The sequence below is a fragment of the Schistocerca piceifrons genome, chromosome 1 (assembly GCF_021461385.2).
Source record: "Schistocerca piceifrons isolate TAMUIC-IGC-003096 chromosome 1, iqSchPice1.1, whole genome shotgun sequence".
NCBI lineage: Eukaryota > Metazoa > Arthropoda > Insecta > Orthoptera > Acrididae > Schistocerca > Schistocerca piceifrons.
The window spans coordinates 1172096109-1172116584 of NC_060138.1; the positions used below are offsets into that span (position 1 = coordinate 1172096109).

General features: G+C 47.2%; 1 protein-coding gene across 1 annotated transcript in view; it reads right to left on the reverse strand.

The window, feature by feature from the left end:
- Positions 1–20476, reverse strand: part of LOC124778935 (roundabout homolog 2-like) — a 703103-nt gene that overhangs the window by 72764 nt on the left and 609863 nt on the right. Inside the window, exons 5-6 of the mRNA XM_047253676.1 lie at positions 10526–10798; positions 7170–7375 (exon numbers count right to left, since the gene is read on the reverse strand). Coding sequence (XP_047109632.1) covers positions 7170–7375; positions 10526–10798 — 479 coding nt within the window. The remainder of the gene's footprint in view (positions 1–7169; positions 7376–10525; positions 10799–20476) is intronic.

Genomic DNA, 20476 nt, shown 5'->3' on the forward strand with positions numbered 1-20476 from the left:
ACATAAATTTGAATACAGCTAACAGGCACGCCAATGACCAGATGGACAGTTCATAATTTTATAAAAGAAAGGGCTCGATGCAGACTTGAACCCGGATCTTCCCCTTCATAGTTCAACACCGTGATCACATAACCACGAAGCCGTTGCTGTTCATTTTTGCTCTATGATGTACATCTTGAGCTTGGATCTTTCACTGTTTCTACTTTGCTTCTTTTTTTTACTGTTCAGTACACATTCTTCCTCTTTTAATGCTTGATCCATGTTCAGTTTTTTATGGGCTGTCCACTGGGACATCTTACGACTAAATATGAGAGGAGTGCGATGGCGTGTTCCCCTTGTGAGGATTCACAATTATCAGTAGCAGGCAGTAACTACCTATATCGCACGTCATCTGTTAGCCAACGTGCGTACGTCGCACTTCACTACTGCCCCTTCGGTCTCGCTCTGTCTCACTACTAATTATGAATGCACTGAGCATGTGACGTTCGTACTACCATGGAAATAGCTGATGAGTAACTGCTAATATTACGTGCCTTTTTACCTATAAATTTGCTTCTATAATTCTGTCACGCTCTATCTGGCCACGGATAAATCACAATGACCTTATCAAATTCGTACTTCCAAGGAAATGGAATAACCCATTATTTCCAAAGATATAAAAATACTAGAGATTACTGCTGACTGGAGCATTGGAAAACGGGAGTCCATTTTTGTTTCGTTTGTCGAAGACGGTACGAGGATACTTCCCGTTCGCTTTCGCTACCGATGATGTACCGACATGAAGAAATCCAGGACCTACCGTAGTTTACTGTTTTAGATAGTAGATAAGGAGGTTGTGAAGTGTGATTTGTGATTTGCACCGTATGAAATTATCGTACAAGTTCTGCATGACGAACTAAAAAAATAAAACTTCATAAATACAGACGTAACAATGAATTTATCGGCTCCAAGAACTGTGGGCTCCATATTTAAGGAAGTAATGAAAAATCATAGGCAGTAAGATGGAGTTGCTTCAAGGTACGTGTAATTATTTTTCGTTGCGAGAAAAAAATGAGACGAGAGCATTCTACCCTGGTGTACGATTCGAAAAAGTTGGTTCTCGTATAATTTCATCAGTTTTCTGTCCAAAGACTTTCAGATGTACAATAGTCAAGAGTCTGATTTCCGCCACTGATCATTTACAACAAAATATACTTCGCCACACACACGTAGTTACACATATATAGAGCACACGTTGAATTTTAATATCTTGTTAACATTACATAAATCACAGAATTCTGTTGTATTTTAAAATGTGTCTATTATGTTGAGATTCTGGCATATTTCAGCAGGTATTGTTGCCAGTTACTAATAACAGCAGTAACTGTGACTGCTACACTGATTAATAACTGCATCCGCAGTAATTTACACCAGATGCGTGGGGATACAGTTGGTACATCTGACAGTACGAATAATTACTTTTAGCAGTTGTTTATAAACGTTATAAGTGACCATTACCGAAAAATAACTTATCCGCGAGAATTGATATCGTAAGCTACATGTGTAGCCCACTTCGAGATGACTCGAACTACTTGAACTGTTCACGTCACAAGTCGAGAAATTTCGGGTTCTCCTCGATCTTGCGATCAGACTGCGATCTACCGACTTTTCATGGGACTATCTCCACGACCAGTCTTAACGTTGTTGATTCACTACGGATTTCAATTATGAAAATATCTGTGACATATGGACTATGATATCTACAAGGGTGTAGGTCACATGTAACAACGGCAACTAAAAAATACATAAAACACTGCAATCGTGATTTTGTTAAATGTTCCGAGATTTCGCTCGTCCCGCGATCTAGTGACGTCTGATGGTACTACGTTGTTCTGCAAATCTTAACGGACGAGACAGTTACAGTAACAGTCATATTAACAACTAGGTGGAAACGAAGGGAAGGGCGGGGACTTGTTACTAGATGTCTCCCTGTCGTCCACATAAAGCTGGACGTCGCATGCCATGAGGTCAGCTTAATTATAGCGCCACATGGGGCTGGCTATGCAACACGAGGCCCTTGAAGGAACGGAAAGTGTGTGTGTCAATCAGCCAGCACATAACGGTGCACTGTGTTCGTGTTCTCATGACACTGCCTTCCTTGCCCTCGCCCCCACCCTGCAATGCTCCCAGTACCTTCTCCAATCCCATGTTGATAGATTCACCACCTGGTGTAACCAGTGGCTGCTCAAGGTTAATCCTTCCAAAACCCAGGCAATCATTGTAGGCAAAACCACCCCTTCCTTCCGCCTCCTTGATTTTTATATCACCATCTATGGCCGTCCCATTCACCTCACCCCAACCCTCAAGTACCTTGGTGTCACTCTTGACCGTCGCCTTTCCTGGAACCCCCATCTCCGGATGATCCAAGCCAAGGCACGTTCCCGACTCCACCTCCTCATACTCCTTTCTGGCCGCACATGGGATCTGGACCCCACCACCATCCTCCACGCTTATAAATCCCTCATTCGCCCCGTCCTCTGCTATGCCCATCCCGCCTGGATCTCCGCCCCTCCCGCCTACTATAAGTCCCTCCAAATCATTGAACACCACACGCTCTGCCTTGCCTATCGCATCCATCTCTCATCCCCCACGCGGATCCTATATGACTTGATTCCCTTCCCACACCTTCTCCTTTGCCTCGAATGGATACGGATCTTTTACACCTCCCGCAAGCTCGATCCCCCACACCCGCTTGTCTCTCCCATCCTCGCCCATCCCCACCTGTTGCCACGCCTATATTCTTGAATCCCACCTGCTCTCCATCTCACACCCTCCATACGCTTTCCCAAGGTGGCTCCTGCCAACTCACCCTCCCGGATGATGTCCTTATTCCGTCCATCTACTCCTCCTACCAGCTCTGACTCTCCCCTCCCATTCCCCCTCTTTTTCCCCCAGGGCTCCATCTCTCCCTCCTCACCTTCCTTCCCCCCTCCTCTCTCCCACCCATCTCCTCGGGCTTCCAACCCCCCCCTCTCTCCTCCCCCACTCTCCCTTCTTTCTCCACTGGCTCCACCCCCCCTCCATTCCCGCCCTCCTACCTCTCTCTTTGACCTGGAGGCAGGCCCACCCCTTCGTCAGTGTGAATGCTTCGCCAATGATCGTCGCCAGGGTTTCCCGTGCGTCAGTGTCTCTCCTTTTGTGTACAGTGTCTTCATTAGTTTTTTCTCCAACGTTCGTGTCTCCACCTGGACGTCTTAATCTGTTTTCAACTGGTGCCACCCTTCATTACAGTGTCTTCCGTCAAACGACTTCTGATCTCTTGTGCAGTGTTCATCTCGTGTTTACCATGTTTTTTTTTATGTTTTCTATGCCTTCCGAGTATTTATGTTGTGTCTTTTGGCCGAAGAGCGGCGTATGTAGGCCGCTGCCAGCCCGCTTCTGCTGAAGCATGAAATTACAACAAAGGAAAAAAAATCGTGTTCTCAGTAATATATGGCCAAGAGGCAACGTCTGGATGGCTTCACATCGGGATGAATCATCGGGAAGCTGATAGAAAGCCAAAGTGTGACGGATGTAGCCCAGGAAATTGGCATTGCTCACAGTATTCCCTCACATTCATGGAGAGCGTTCCAAAGCACAGGCACTGCTGCCCGAAAGAGCGGTTGTGGTCGATCAGGGTCAACTACAGCAGCAGTGACAGCTGTATTGTGCAACAGACAAGAAGGGACCTGCGTCAGAATTACAATCGCATTTAACAAGAGTGCAAGACAATCAGACGCTCCACAGTGGGATAGTGACTGCATTGTGGAGGTCTCACTCTGCCCGATGAGCAGTACATAGTGTTCTGTTGACACCGCACGTCGGCGACACTGTTTGCGAAGGTGGCCAGAGCTTAGGGACTGGATCAACGCAGTCGCGGGCTCTTCTCGAGTGAGAGCAGGTTCAGTGCGAGCAGTGATTCTCGATTTATTACCGTGTGGCGAGAGGTTAGAAAACGTCATGCACCGTTGGAACATAGTCGAATGTGATCGATTTGGTGGTCCAGGTGTTCCAACTCTTGGAACCAGATCAACATTATTGTGCTTAGTGCTCTTCCCCATTTGAGTCTTTTCGGGGGACCGAGGGCCCTGATTTAATTCGTATGGATGACAACGCGCGACCGCTTTGAACAGTACAGGTGGAGGAGCTCTTGAATGAGAGGATTTTTGACGAATGGACTGGCCTCTTCTTTCACCCGAAAAAAATCCCCTCGAGTACGTTTGGGAAGCCCTGGGGAGACACATTGTACGAGGGTAATCGCAAAAGTAAGGTCTCCTATTTTTTTGCAAGTACAGAACTCTATTTGTGTGGCAGTTGGTCACAATGTTATGAAGAGTGCTTCACGCGCTGTGCGTAAACATGTGTACGCCGCGCTGAGGCGCTCAGTCTTGGCTTGGCAGCCGTTGAGAATGGAGCTCCTGTTGGATGTTACCGCCAAGTGCGAATTGCGCGCAGTTATTCGGTTTTTGAACGCAAAGGGCACCGCGCCGATTGAAATCCATCGCCAATTGACGGAAGTGTATGGTGAGTCGTGCATGGATGTCAAAAATGTTCATAAGTGGTGTAGAGAGTTTGCAGCTGATCGGACCGAAATTCACGACGAACAAAGCAGCGGGAGACCGTCAATTTCTGAGGAGACAGTGTTGAAGGTTGAGCAAAGCATGCGTGAAGACCGGCGGATCACTCTGGATGATCTCTGCACGTTGGTTCCTGAGGTTTCCCGAAGCACCGCTCACAGAATTTTAACGGAAACATTGAACTACTGGAAGGTGTGCGCAAGATGGGTGCCACGCATGCTGACTGAGGACCACATGCGGCAACGAGTTGATGCTTCCCGCGCATTTCTTCACCGCCTTGCAGCCGAACAGGACAACTTTCTGGACTCAATTGTCACGGGTGACGAAACCTGGCCATACCACGTCACACCTGAGACCAAACAACAATCACGCCAGTGGCGGCATCCTTCTTCGCCAAAGCCGCGGAAATTCAAACAAACACAGTCTGCCGGTAAAGTCATGACAACCGTATTTTGGGATCGGAAAGGGGTATTATTGGTCGACTTTATTCCCACTGGGAGCACAATTAACGCTGACAGGTACTGTGAGACTCTGAAAAAACTCAAACGGGCAATTCAGAAACGGAGAAGAGGAATGATGAGCAAGGGCGTATACATTCTCCATGACAACGCTCGCCCACACATCGCTCGGCAAACCGTTGCTCTTCTGCAAGAGTTTCAGTGGAACATAGTCACCCACCCACTCTATAGTCCTGACTTGGCGGCCAGTGGCTGTCACCTGTTCCCTAAGTTAACAGAACATTTGGCCGGAAAGCGATTCAGTTCCGACGACGAGGTGAAAGAAGAGGTTCATAACTTCTGAACAGCATGGCGGCGAGCTGGTATGACATGGGCATACAAAAACTGCCACAGCATCTACAAAAATGCATCGATATAAATGGTGATAATGTTGAAAAATAGCTAAATGTTCAAGCTGTAAACTGATGTAAACCATTGTAGAAATAAACAGGTCTATGTACTCATTAAAAAATAGGAGACCTTACTTTTGGGATTATCCTCGTAGTATGTCTGCAAGGACCAATTTCCATCCAGCAGTTGTCATCCGTGCTGATGGTGGAGTAGATCGCCCTACCACATGAACCCCTTACCTATCTGGTACCCAGCATGGAAGCGCGTTGGAGTGCAAGCAAGGCCGTTCGTGGTGATCACACACCCTATTAAGAAACATCTTACTCCTTTTGTAATGTCCTGGGGGTCATTTTAAATCGCAGCGGCTTCCGTGTAATTATCAGACCGTCCTTACAGCGAGTTTTCTTCCGTTCACATTTGTTGGCTGCGTTAGCTCACAACCAGACTGTAACACTTCCACCTAACCTAGACTCTGGAAGCGCTGCAGGGCAATCCACCCCACATCTACTTTTGTTGCCGTATATAGATCAATGGTTTCTACCTGACACATCTTTCGAAAGAGGCGCCATTTCTTTAGGTTTGCGGCGGTGTTGTTGTTGTTGTGGTCTTCAGTCCTGAGACTGGTTTGATGCAGCTCTCCATGCTACTCTATCCTGTGCAAGCTTCTTCATCTCCCAGTACCTACTGCAGCCTACATCCTTCTGAATCTGCTTAGTGTATTCATCTCTTGGTCTCACGCTGCCCTCCAATACTAAATTGGTGATCCCTTGATGCCTCAGAAAATGTCCTACCAACCGATCCCTTCTTCTCCACAATTCTGTTCAATACCTCCTCATTAGTTATGTGATCTACCCATCTAATCTTATTATTCTTCTGTAGCACTACATTTCGAAAGCTCCTATTCTCTTCTTGTCTAAACTATTTATCGTCCACGTTTCACTTCCATACATGGCTACACTCCATACAATTGCTTTCAGAACCGACTTCCTGACACTTAAATCAATACTCGATGTTAACAAATTTCTCTTCTTCAGAAACGCTTTCCTTGCCATTGCCAGTTTACATTTTATATCCTCTCTACTTCGACCATCATCAGTTATTTTACTCCCTAAATAGCAAAACTCCTTTACTACTTTAAGTGTTTCATTTCCTAATCTAATTCCCTCAGCATCACCCGATTTAATTTGACTACATTCCATTATCCTCGTTTTGCTTCTGTTGATTTTCATCTTATATCCTCCTTTCAAGACACTGTCCATTCCGTTCAACAGCTCTTCCAAGTCCTTTGCAGTCTCTGACAGAATTACAATGTCATCGGCGAACCTCAAAGTTTTTATTTGTTCTCCATGGATTTTAATACCTACTCCGAATTTTTCTTTTGTTTCCTTTACTGCTTGCTCAATATACAGATTGAACAACATTGGGGAGAGGCTACAACCCTGTCTCACTCCCTTCCCAATCGATGCTTCCCTTTCATGCCCCTCGACTCTTATAACTGCCATCTGGTTTCTGTACACATTGTAAATAGCCTTTCGCTCCCAGTATTTTACCCCTGCCACCTTCGGAATTTGAGAGACACTAGTTCGTATATAATCCGGAAGAGGCGTTAGTAGCTGCCGCCAGTTATCATTGCTGACTTTCCCTCGGTCCAAGCTGCAGCAGGGGGCAGTTGCAAGCGTAGCATGCACAGTAGCTGTGAAGCTTCGTAGTGTAATGGTGGCCTCACCTGCAGGGTGAGGACCGCGCTGCCCTCGGGAGAGGTGGAGGCGGCCCAGCGGCCGTTGGAGGCTCCGGAGAAGAGCAGCGCCTTGCCTCCGGACACGGACCAGAAGACGGACGGCCGGGGATTCCCCGACGCCGAACACTCGAAGACGGCGTCGCGGCGCTGCTCCACCGTCAGCTCAGCTGGCCGCAGCGTCAGAGACGGTGGCGCTGGGGGCACAACGACACACGCTTCCAGTGCTCGGGAAGCCACATCGAAAAAGGAAGTAAAGGCACGCATTGATAGAGAATGGCAAGAAATCTGGGGCAGGGAGGAGAACCGACTGGTTCCTCTTCCTAACACGAAAGAAAGATCGAGAATGGTGTCCTTCTCCACGACCAAGAGAACAGGACGAAGTCCATAACACAAGTAGTTAGGGGATACCGTTGTATCTTTTCACATTTCCGCCACTAGCCAGCCCTGTATTCCATTTTTAAATGTTTACATTGACTTTTTAACTGCTGCAGTCTTCTTCTGAACTTATAAAAATTACTGCGGAGTTTTAAGTCTTTTCCGAATGTGAATAACATCTTCCAAGGTGCAACATGGTCACGCACCTAGGAAGAAATATTCCATTCACGTTTAAAAGCGTTACAATCCGGAAAATTTTGACAGCATTGTATTTTTTTTTTTTTTAAATGGGCCTCCTACCTCCCCTTATAGCCCTACCTTTTCCTCTCCAAAAATGCCGCCATCCACTTGTGTCGACGCAGCACGCTAAATTGGGTGCTTCCAGAGGCAAGACTTATCGCCAAAAAAATGAAAGAAAAAGAATAAGCATACTCTGCTGTGCCTAATGGGGGCGACGACACACACATTGGAAAAACACACCTCCTCTGCAGGTGTGAAGCAAGATAAGAATTTAGGAACTAAACGGAAAGAAGTAAATAAAGACAGAAATGAAAACAAAATAAAACGTATTTCGTAGTCTGTCTGTTGCCTTATGACTCTGCTACACGCCAATAATCAGTCAGTGAAATCAAGTGAAGCATTACGCAAAAGTATTTTATTAATATTAGGATTAACTATTAAATAAATTACAAGTGAAATACATTTTGAAATAGAAGCCACTGGAAACTAACACAATTTTCCATTTTCAAGAAAGGTAAAATCGTTAAGATGCATATATACATATATTGCTTGATTTGTAAAATAAGATGTTCCGCTATTGTGACCTTCTGTGTGTGGGAAGGGGGGAATTTTTTCTGAAATTGAGACTTCTTAAAACGTTATCTTAACGCCTTTCTGTGCATTTAGAAAGTGCGAATACAATATTTGTATTGGTAGAAAATAAAGTTCCATCGTACCAAATTTCAAAATCTGAGGTTCTGATTTTGTTCGCCGCAGGAGCACAAATAAAGCAATATATAACACCGTCATATATATAGTGTTTCAGAAGTGGTTGTCAATAACTCACACATGGAAAGCACAGGCCAAAAGTAGCTCCAATAAACATGGATCCGCAAATCAGCCGTTGCCAAGATATCGCACTAATTCGAGCTGGGAACCAAGTCTAAACGCCCCTGGATACCGCTGTACTTACGTTGGTATCTCAAAGTTTGGGATCGAGTATCTGTTTGTTTACGCACGCGCAACTACTAGCCTTTCTGCCTCCGTGCACTGTGCCGCGCCGTCCTTACGATCAGTCACGAACGTGAAAGCACCTTGGACGGAGTTTACTCCAACGAAGAGCACGCTGACATGCACTTCATGTATGGAAAAACGAATGGCAGTGCCCCTGAGGCGGTACGATTGTGTGAAGAAGCTTTTCCTCTCTGCAGGCAGCCCGACAGGCATATATTCCGCCGGTTACGTTAGCGCCTTAGAGAAACCGGAAGTTTCGTCCACCATGTATGAGAAGGTCGACCCAGACCCGCAACACCCGATGTGGGGGACAGGGTGTTACGCATTGTACACGAACGTCCGAGTATTTCAACAAGAGAATGATACCCAAGAGCGTGTCCTGAGTCATAGCAGTCTGCGACGGATTCTATATCGGCAAGTACTCAATCCATACCATCTTTAGCGAGTGCGAGTCCTCAACAATGCAGACTTCCCTCGAAGAGAGAATTTCTGCCAATGGATGCAACAATAGTGTACCCTGAATCTCCTGTTTGCAACCTGTATCTGTCCACGCATGAGGCTGGATTTACCCGTGACGGTATTTTTAACTGCCATAAATGACACATTTGGGCCGATGTCAATGCTAATGCAAAACATGTAGCACATCAGCAGCGTTATTCGTTGAACGTCTGGGCAGGACTGCTCAGATACCACATAACTTGACCACCTCCCTACCACAGAGATTAACTGGACAGCAATACGTGCGGTTTTGAGGATGTACTTCCAGATGAACATGATGATGTCCCACTGAGCCAAGGCATGAGCATGTTGTTCATACTTGACGGTGCTCCAGTACATTTTCATTTACGAGTGCGCCAGCTTCTAAGTCGGACTGTGGTCAAAATTGGTTAGGTAGGTGATGGACTGTACCATGGCCTTCAAGGTCTCCGGATTTAAATCCCATGGATTTCTGTGTGTGGGGTCATGCCAAAAGCCTGGTCTACGATACCGATGTCAACGCTCTTCAGAAATTACGCTTGCGGATTGAAGCAGCCTTCCAGCATTTACAGAATTCCCTAGGTTTGCCTGAGAGGATTCGCAACTCATTTCAGAGACGAGTTCAGTGTCGCATTCAGACGCGTGGACAACATTTCGAGTACCTGCTTCAACTTTGACACTGATGAACCGCTACAGAAAATGTGTTCGATTTGTGGACCCACGTTTATTGGAATATTTTAGACCCCCCAGGTTAGCAGAGAGCGCTAATGCGCTGCTTCCTGGACTCGGGTAGGTGCTCCGGGCCCGGATCGAATCCGCCCGGCGGATTAACGACGTGGGCCGGTGTGTCGGCCAGCCTGGATGTGGTTTTTAGGCGGTTTTCCACATCCTGTTAGGTGAATACCGGGCTGGTCCCCACATCCCGCCTCACTTACACGACACGCAGGTATTTGTAACACTTCCACACTATTTCACGGTTTACACTAGATGCAGGCAGTTGGGGTACACTGATTCCGTCCTGGGGGGTATGGGGTGGCGGCGGGAAGCGCATCCGGCCACCCCTTTAAATTAACCTTGCCAAATCAGTTGTAACCACAACGACCCTGCGCACATTGCGGGACACAGGCGCAAGTGAAAGCAGAAAGAAGAAGAAGTTTATTGGAACTTTTTAGCTACTTTTGGCCTGCACTTTCCGTGTGTGAATACGAAATGAGATGTAGCACGGGGTGTGCCAGACAGGCAGAGCTGCGGCTACTCACAGTGCACGGTGAGGGTGGCGGAGGCGGTGACGGAGCCGACGGCGTTGTCGGCCTCGCAGCTGTACTCGCCCTCGTCCTCGGGCGTGATGTCCTGCACGCGCAGGCTGCGGTCCTCCAGGATGTGCACGCGGCCCAGCGGCATGGAGCCGCCGCCCGCCGTGCGCCGCCACAGCACCTCCGGGGGCGGGTCTCCGCCCACGCGGCACGTGAACTGCACCGCGCCGCCCGCCAGAGACACCGCGTCCTCCGGGCCGCGCACCAGGAACGGCCGCACTGCGCACGCGCAAACGCGGAACCGTAGTAATGCTACTTTTGTAAGATGGCAAGAACTATGCCCCTTACATGAAGTCATTAAAGATCACCTAACTCACGTTGAGCGAGCATTAGGGCTGAACAAAATGACTGTCAAGGCACAATGCATCTTGTAGAGGGTATCAAATGGATGTATTGGAATAATTAATGTTGGGTGATGGTTTTCAAGTAATTCACACGACATGAAAACTTTGTGGAAACGAGTCGATTTACTGGACGCTAGTTTACCCCAGGGAAGTATTTAGAACTGACCGTGGCCGGATGGGTAACGGCGAAGGGAAGTGATAATAGGCAGCTTAGGGCGGCTCGAGCTCTGAGAAAGCGGTAACGCGGCGTGGCCTCCAGCCGCCTTAAGATGAGTGACAGTGAGTGGGTGGTTGACCCCGACTTCATGCTGGTGTACCAGGAAACAGACAGAGAACTTGTACGCCTGTTGATAAATGTCCGTCGTCCCGTTTTCTGTGAAACATGCGAGAAAGCCGCGCAAAGCTACGGTGGAGCGGTCAACAGAGGTCAAAATATGCATGTTCGTGACTATAGCAACTTCACAGTGAATTCACGGTCCGCAGAGCCTGAAGTAAATCAGGTGATGAGCGACAGCATGAAATACGGCGGCCTCCGACGGGAACGTAGGACCGAGGAATTTGAAGTACTCTCCTGGGAGTCAGAATTCCGGAAAACTTGGTGTTTGTGCAGACACTAACCTTGATGGGTAGCCTGGGAGGAGCTATACAGCAGAAGTTGAGAAGAAGGGAAATTTTGTGGGAATTTGTTCACTTCCCAGAGCAGGCATTGATCGGCGCTGGGAAGCGATGGATAATTAACGCGACTTGTGCTGCAATTGGCGTAAGTGATTTTGCAGGAGGGGAAACCGAGGCGAAGAGCGGACTGGGAGAAGTCTCCGCAGAGGTCTTCCGTTCCGAGCTTGCCTAGAGTGCGGACGTGGCGTTCTTTACTCAACTTGCCTGAGAAAGAGTGAGCGTCTCTGCAGTTTAGGACTTAGCAAATGGAACGATTGAGCTTGGAGATAGAAAGTTTTGGTTCAGCTATGTACTGAGCAAGATAGCTAGGATTGAATAGACGAGCGCAGCCTTGCAGCACCACGAGGTCGGCCGACGTCCACGCAAAGATGCCGGTCCGCCACGCTGTATTCAGTGATATTGCGCCCGCTCCGGCCACTGATTAATTTGTAGGATCACGTCGGCAAAGTTTCCACAAGGCTTTCATGGCCCGTGTACTGTAGAATTCTTCTCGCACTTCGCATTACGCCTGGGTCAGTCGATAGGAATTACTTTTGAGTTATCGAGCTTTACTCCATGCAAACGCAATTTATTACCACTGCCTGGTAGGAGAGTCATGTAATTTGATGATTGAAGGTCGTGAGTTAAAATAAATTTGTGCTAATCGACTGCATCTGTTTTCAATCGAGTAGTTGAAATCCAAAGTCACTTTCTTAATTAATTTTATGTTCAACATTTGCATCTGGTGTTCAATAGCTGCATATAACATCTATATGCACCCCTTTTTAATTAAAAGTGATCAATTCTGAATCAATTAATGTCAACACTGCCACCGCAATTCAATCAGGAGTCACAGGGCCTTGTTACTTTCTTTGCGTTATCCGATACTGCGGCAGTTTTTGCACTCTCTGTTGATCTGTAAGTCAATTAGCTGGGGTGAACACACGCCAAAACGAGGTAAGTGACGGGTGGGGTGTTACACTTTTATCGTGAGAGCTATCTGCCACATCCGCACATCAGTAGCAGACAAATTGCGCTAGAATCGGGAATCTCAAAAACGTCGGTGTTGAGAATGCTACATCGACATCGATTGCACCCGTACCATATTTCTATGCACCAGGAATTGCATGGCGACGACTCTGAACGTCGTGTACATTTCTGCCACTGGGCACAAGAGAAATTACGGAACGATGACAGACTTTTTGCACGCGTTCTATTTAGCGACGAAGCGTCATTCACCGACAGTGGTAACATAAACCGGCATAATATGCACTATTGGGCAACGGAAAATCCACGATGGCTGCGACAAGTGGAACATCAGCGACCTTGGTGGGTTAATGTATGGTGCGGCATTATAGGAGGAAGGATAATTGGCCCCCATTTTATCGATGGCAATCTAAATGGTGCAATGTATGCTGATTTCCTACTTAATGTTCTACCGATGTTTCTACAAGATGTTTCACTACATGACAGAATGGCGATGTACTTCCAACATGATGGATGTCCGGCACATAGCTCGAGTGCGGTTGAAACGGTATTGAATAGCATATTTCATGACAGGTGGATTGGTCGTCGAAGCACCATACCGTGGCCCGCACGTTCACCGGATCTGACGTCCCCGGACTTCTTTCTGTGGGGAAAGTTGAAGGATATTTGCTATCGTGATCCACCGACAACGCCTGACAACATGCGTCAGCGCATTGTCAATGCATGTGCGAACATTGCGGAAGGCGAACTACTCGCTCTTGAGAGGAATGTCGTTACACGCATTGACAAATGTATTGAGGTTGACGGACATCGTTTGGAGCATTTACTGCATTAATGTGGTATTTACAGGTAATCACACTGTAACAGCATGCGTTCTCAGAAATGATACATTCACGAAGGTACATGTATCACATTGGAACAACCGAAATAAAATGTTGAAACATACTTATGTTCTGTATTTTAATTAAAAAAAAAAATAACCAGGGCCGCCCGCGATGGCCGTGCGGTTCTAGGCACTGCAGTCCGGAACCGCACGAGTGCTACGGTCGCAGGTTCGAATTCTGCCTCGGACATGGATGTGTGTGATGTCCTTAGGTTAGTTTAAGTAGTTCTAAGTTCTAGGGGACTGATGACCTAAGATGTTAAGTGCCATAGTGCTCAGAGCCATTTGAACCATTTTTTAAAAAAACCAATCTGTTACCAACTGTTCGTCTAAAACTGGGAGCCATATGTTTGTGACTATTACAGCGCTATCTATCACAAAGCGAAAAAAATCATATTTCTTTACGTACTACACGAATATGTAATAAAAATGGGGGTTCCTATTTAAAAAACGCAGTTGATATCCGTTTGACCTATGGCAGCGCCATCTAGCGGGCCAACCATAGCGCCATGTGGTTTCCCCCTTCAAGCTAGACGAGTTTTGTTCTTTGTAGTTTTTTCGTTTGATGCTTATTTCATGAGATATTTGAGATATTTGGCCCGGTCACTATCAATGGACCACCCTGAATATATACTCCGTTGTACCACTACATAACAGTCGTGACTCTACGTCTGGGCCGGCCGATGTGGCCGAGCGGTTCTAGGCGCTTCAGTCTGGTACCGCGTGACTGCTACGGTAGCAGGTTCGAATCCTGACTCGGGCATGGATGTAGGTGATGTCCTTAGGCTAGTTAGGTTTAAAAAGTTCTAAGTTCTAGGGGACTGATGACCTCAGCAGTTAAGTCCCACAGTGCTCAGAGCCATTTGAACCATTTGATTCTACGTCTGGTTTTAGTTACCCAATACGTTGGCAGCGTGCCAAGCGGGCAGCATGTGACACTTCTGAACAGGAAATCGGATGAATGCTAATTGATTATCACTTGATATGTAACTTAGGTTCTACTCTGGTGAGGGTATAAAGCACCATTAAAATGGACAATAACTAAAAAGTGACAATACATTTGCGAATATTTGGTTTCCTAAGAGCCGTGGGAGGTATGAAACGGGATATTACTGGACAGTTTATTTACGATTCTCACATAACTTACAGGTATTCACTGAAGAATGTCGTCTTCCTTCAATAGGAAAAAATTGGTAATAAATACCAGAATATCCGACCTTTTGCAGAAAGGCGTCTTACATCGACCCAACAACACGAAGTGTTGTTCGTTGCACTTCCAGCGAAAAGAGTCAAAGTGGAGCCTAAGAAACCTAAATGGAATGTAATACCTACGTTATTTCACGAGCCAAATAAGCCACCATGCCTTTAGCTAAAGGGAAAAGCTCGCAGACTTGATAATAAAACGTCAAAAGCAAGAAAACTGTTTCCCAACACAGAAGATATCAGATCCACAACTGCAGCTACAGCAGAGCCACACACTCGATTTTGAAGCAAAAGTACTTACATTTACCAAAATTTTCACTTATTAAGATGTCGATTGAAGTATATGAATGGGCGAAAGATTGCACTCCATTAAAATCTTTTACCTGTCAAGGAAAGTACCTGTCATAATAAGAACTGCTAACAGAAAAGACGCTTCTGATCCATGAAATAAGTGTTAGCATTCTGTTCTATCAGCGAAGTGAGACGCAGATATCCACGTAATCGAAAGTATTTCTTGATAAATAACTTGTGTCTCACGTCACTGAATCAGTGAGACTCGGTTGCTTTTATGCACTGAAGGGCAAAGAAACTGGTACGGGCATGAGTATTCAAATACAGAGATGTACAAAAAGGCAGAATACGGTACTGCGGTCGAAACGCCTATACAAGTGTCTGGCGCAGTTGTTAGAACGATTACTGCTGCTGCAATGGCAGGTTATCAAGATTTAAGTGAGTTTGAACGTGGTGTTATAGTTTTCACACGAGCGACAGGACACAGCATCTCCGAGGCAGCGATGAAGTGAGTTCAAATGGCTCTGAGCACTATGGGACTTAACATCTGAGGTCATCAGTCCCCTAGAACTTAGAACTACTTAAACCTAACTAACCTAAAGACATCACACACATCCATGCCCGAGGCAGGATTCGAACCTGCTACCGTAGCAGCCGCGCGGTTCCGGACTGAAGCGCCTAGAACCGCGTGGCCACTACGGCCGGCGATGAAGTGGGGATTTTCCCGTACGACCATTTCACGAGTGTACTATGATTGTCAGGAATCCTATGAAACATCAGATCTCCGACACGCTGCGGCCGGAAAAAGATCCTGCAAGAACGGGACCAACGACGACTGAAGAGAATCGTTCAGCGTGCAGCCCTTCCACAGACTGCTGCAGATTTCAATGCGGGACCATCAATAAGTGTCGGCGAGCGAACCTCCAATGAAAAATTACCGATATGGGCTTTTGGAGCCGAAGGCCCACTCGTGTACCCTTGATGACTGCACGACACTAAGCTTTACGCCTCGCCTGTGTCCGTGAACATCAACATTGGACTGTTGGTGACTGTAAGCATGTTCCCTGGTCAGACGAGTCTCGTTTCAAACTGCTTAGAACGGATGGACGTGTAGGGGTATGGAGACAACCTCATGAATCCATGGACCCTACATGTCAGCAGCGGACTGTCCAAGCTGGTGGAGGCCCTGTAATGGTGTAGGGCGCGTACAGCTGGAGCGATATGGGTCCCCTGACACGTCTAGATACGACTCTGACAGGTGACGTGTACTTAAGCATCCTGTCTGATCGCCTGCATCTATTCATGTCCATTGTGCATTCCGACGGACTTGGGCAACTCCAGCAGGACAATGCGGCACCCCGCACGTCCAGAATTGCTACAGAGTGGCTTCTGAGTTTCAACACAACCGCTGGCCACCAAACCCCCCTAGACATGAACGTTATTGAGCATATCTGGTTCAAATGGCTCTGAGCACTATGCGACTTAACTGCTGAGGTCATCAGTCGCCTAGTACTTAGAACTAATTAAACCTGACTAACCTAAGGACATCACACACATCCATGCCCGAGGCAGGATTCGAACCTGCGACCGTAGCGGTCGCTCGGTTCCAGATTGTAGCGCCTAGAACCGCACGGCCACCTCGGCCGACTGAGCATATCTGGGATGCCTTGCAACGTGCTGTTCAGAAGAGATTACCATCCCCTCGTACTCGTACGGATTTCTGGACAGCCCTGCAGGATTCATGGTGTCGGTTCCCTGCAGCACTACTTCAGACATTAGTCGAGTCCACGCCACGTCGTGTTGCGACACTTCTGCGCGCTCGCTGGGGCCCTAGACGATATTAGGCAGGTGTACCAATTTCTTTGGCTATTCAGTATACTTATTTCACTATAATTCAGGTCTCGTGTTAATTTCCTAATTTATGGAGCGCAAAAATATAACAATGATTTCGTTAATTGTTAGTTTTGTTTCTTCCCGCCGTAAAATTTGTCAACACAATTTCTCTGCCTCTTGTTGTGAAGATAAAACTTCATTTCAGTATGAGAGATGCCATTAGATTCCAGTTTTACTGATAGAATTTTATAATCTACACAATAAATGGCCTTAAGAGATCACATGATAGATTAATTTAATACTTTTTGTTGTGAAGCTCTGACCCAATTATATTCGTAAGATCCAGACATTGCTTTGTTGTTGTTGTTGTTGTTGTTGTGGTCTTCAGTCCTGAGACTGGTTTGATGCAGCTCTCCATGCTGCTCTATCCTGTGCAAGCTTCTTCATCTCCCAGTACCTACTGCAACCTACATCCTTCTGAATCTGCTTAGTGTATTCATCTCTTCGTCTCCCTCTACGATTTTTATCCTCCACGCTGCCCATCAATACTAAATTGGTGATGCCTTGATGCCTCAGAACATGTCCTACCAACCGATCCCTTCTTCTAGTCAAGTTGTGCCACAAATTTCTCTTCTCCCCAATTCTATTCAGTAACTCCTCATTAGTTATGTGATCTACCCATCTAATCTTGAGCATTCTTATTCGCGTTAGTATTTTGCAACTGTGACTTATTAAACTGATGGTTCATCTACATTTACATCTACATTTGCACTCCGAAAGCCACCCAACGGTGTGTGGCAGAGGGCACTTTACGTGCCACTGTCATTACCTCTCTTTCCTGTTCCAATCGCGTATGGTTCGCGGGAAGAACGACTGCCGGAAAGCCTTCGAATCTCTCTGATTTTACATTCGTGATCTCCTCGGGAGGTATAAGTAGGGGGAAGCAATATATTCGATACCTCATCCAGAAACGCACCCTCTCGAAACCTGGACAGCAAGCTACACCGCGATGCAGAGCGCCTCTCTTGCAGAGTCTGCCACTTGATTTTGCTAAGCATCTCCGTAATGGTATCACGCTTACCAGATAACCCTGTGACGAAACGCGCCGCTTTTCTTTGGATCTTCTCTATCCCCTCTGTCAACCCGACCTGGTACGGATCCCACACTGATGAGCAATACTCAAGTATAGGTCGAACGAGTGTTTTGTAAGCCACCTCCTTTGTTGATGGAGTACATTTTCTAAGGACTCTCCCAATGAATCTAACAATTAATTTTATATGATCATTCCACTTCAAATCGTTCCGTACGCATGCTCCCAGATATTTTACAGAAGTAACTGCTACCAGTGTTTGTTCCGCTATCATATAATCATACAATGGTTCGGTGATTTTCACATCTGTCAACACCTGCTGTCTTTGGGATTGGAGTTAAGTAGATAAAACAAGCATTATCCTTACGAAAGATTTTAATGTTTGCTTTCTCACCGCCAGAGGTGCTGGTGTCGCTCCATCTGTCAAATGGTAGCAGCTTTTGCACCGAAGAGTGTCGCGGCTGTATGTATCAGACTGTGGTGACACAAATACAAACACTCTCACTGTACGATGATGGACGTAGATGTATCTGTTACATCCTCGCAATGCAGTCACTTGTGAGGGACGAAGCGACGTGACGTGCCTTCGGTGCGCACACAGCGGTACCGGCTGCGGCCCTCGTCCCTGCTGATCCGCGCCCTCTGAGGGACAAAGCTTGTCGGCCGGCATAATCGCGTCACGCTGCCGGCTTTTAAAAGCGCGCCACCCCCCTAATTACCTGCAGAGCCGTCATTTACACGCGCGCTCCCCCCCACTCGTGGTCCTCGACGGCCCGGCTGGACAGCCTGTGGTGACGGCGCCACTGGATTTGCGGCTTGCTGGGGCCACGACGTGTGACGGCGGGGCTTTTGCATCGGCACGTCCAGACGCGAACAGTCCCACCCCGCGCGAGGCTTGTTCACCCTCCCTCCTAAATCAGGCTTCTGACGCTACGGGACTACGCTGCAGGCGCGTATTAGCTCTCGCGTTACGTACACTACTGGCCATTAAAATTGCTACACTAAGAAGAAATGCAGATGATAAACTGGTATTCATTGGACAATTATATTATACTAGAACTGATATGTGATTACACTTTCACGCAATTTGTGTGCATAGATCCTGAGAAATCAGTACTCAGAACAACCCCCTCTGGCCGTAATAACGGCCTTGATACGCCTGGGCGTTGAGTCAAACAGAGCTTGGATGGCGTGTACAGGTACAGCTGCCCATGCTGCTTCAACACGATGCCACAGTTCATCCAGAGTAGTGACTGGCGTATTGTGACGAGCCAGTTGCTCGGCCACCATTGACCAGACGTTTTCAATTGGTGAGAGATCTGGAGAATGTGCTGGCCAGGGCAGCAGTCGAATATTTTCTGTACCCAGAAAGGCCCGTACAGGACCTGCAACATGCGGTCGTACATTATCCTACTGAAATGTAGGGTTTCGCAGGGATCGAATGAAGGGTAGGGGTTGCGGTTGGGTTGTTTGGGGAAGGAGACCAGACACCGAGGTCATCGGTCTCATCGGATTAGGGCCGTGCCCTTTGACAGGAACCATCCTGGCATTTGCCTGGAGCGATTTAGGGACATCACGGAAAACCTAAATCAGGATGGCCGGACGTGGAATTGAACCGTCGTCTTCCCGAATGCGAGTCCAGTGTCTAACCACTGCGCCACCTCGCTCGGTGAATGAAGGGTAGAGTCACGGGTCGTAACAAATCTGAAATGTAACGTCCACTGTTCAAAGTGCCATCAGTGCGAACAAGAGGCGACCGAGACGTGTAACCAATTGCACCACATACCATCACGCCGGGTGATCCGCCAGTATGGAGATGGCAAATACACGCTTCCGATGTCCGTTCACTGCGATGTCGCCAAACACGGATGCGACCATCATGATGCTGTAAACAGAACGTCGATTCATCCGAAAAAATGACGTTTTGCGATTCGTGCACCCAGCTTCGTCGTTGAGTACACCATCGCATGCGCTCCTGTCTGTGATGCGCCGTCAAGGGTAACCGCAGCCATGGTCTCCGAGCTGATAGTCCATGCTGCTGCAAATGTCGTCGAACTGTTCGTGCAGATGGTTGTTGTCTTGCAAACGTCCCCATTTGTTGACTCAGTGATCGAGACGTGGCTGCACGATCCGTTACAGCCATGCGGATAAGATGCCTGTCATCTCGACTGCTAGTGATACGAGGCCGTTGGGATCCATATTCTGCTAACAGTCAATGGATCTCGATCAACGCGAGTAGCAATGTTGCGATACGAAAAAACCGCAATCGCGGTAGGCTACAATCCGACCTTTATCAAAGTCGGAAACGTGATGGTATGCATTTCTCCTCCTTACACGAGGCATCACAACAACGTTTCACCAGGCAACGCCGGTCAAGTGCTGTTTGTATATGAGAAATCGGTTGGAAACCTTCCTCATGTTAGCACGTTGTAGGTGTCGCCACCGGCGCCAACCTTGTGTGAATGCTCTGAAAAGCTAATCATTTGCATATCACAGCATCTTCTCCGTCGGTTAAGTTTCGCGTCTGTAGCACGTCATCTTCGTGGTGTAGCAATTTTAATGGCCAGTGGTGTATAATAATTATTACTTGTGGTTCAATGACCGAGTGCAAG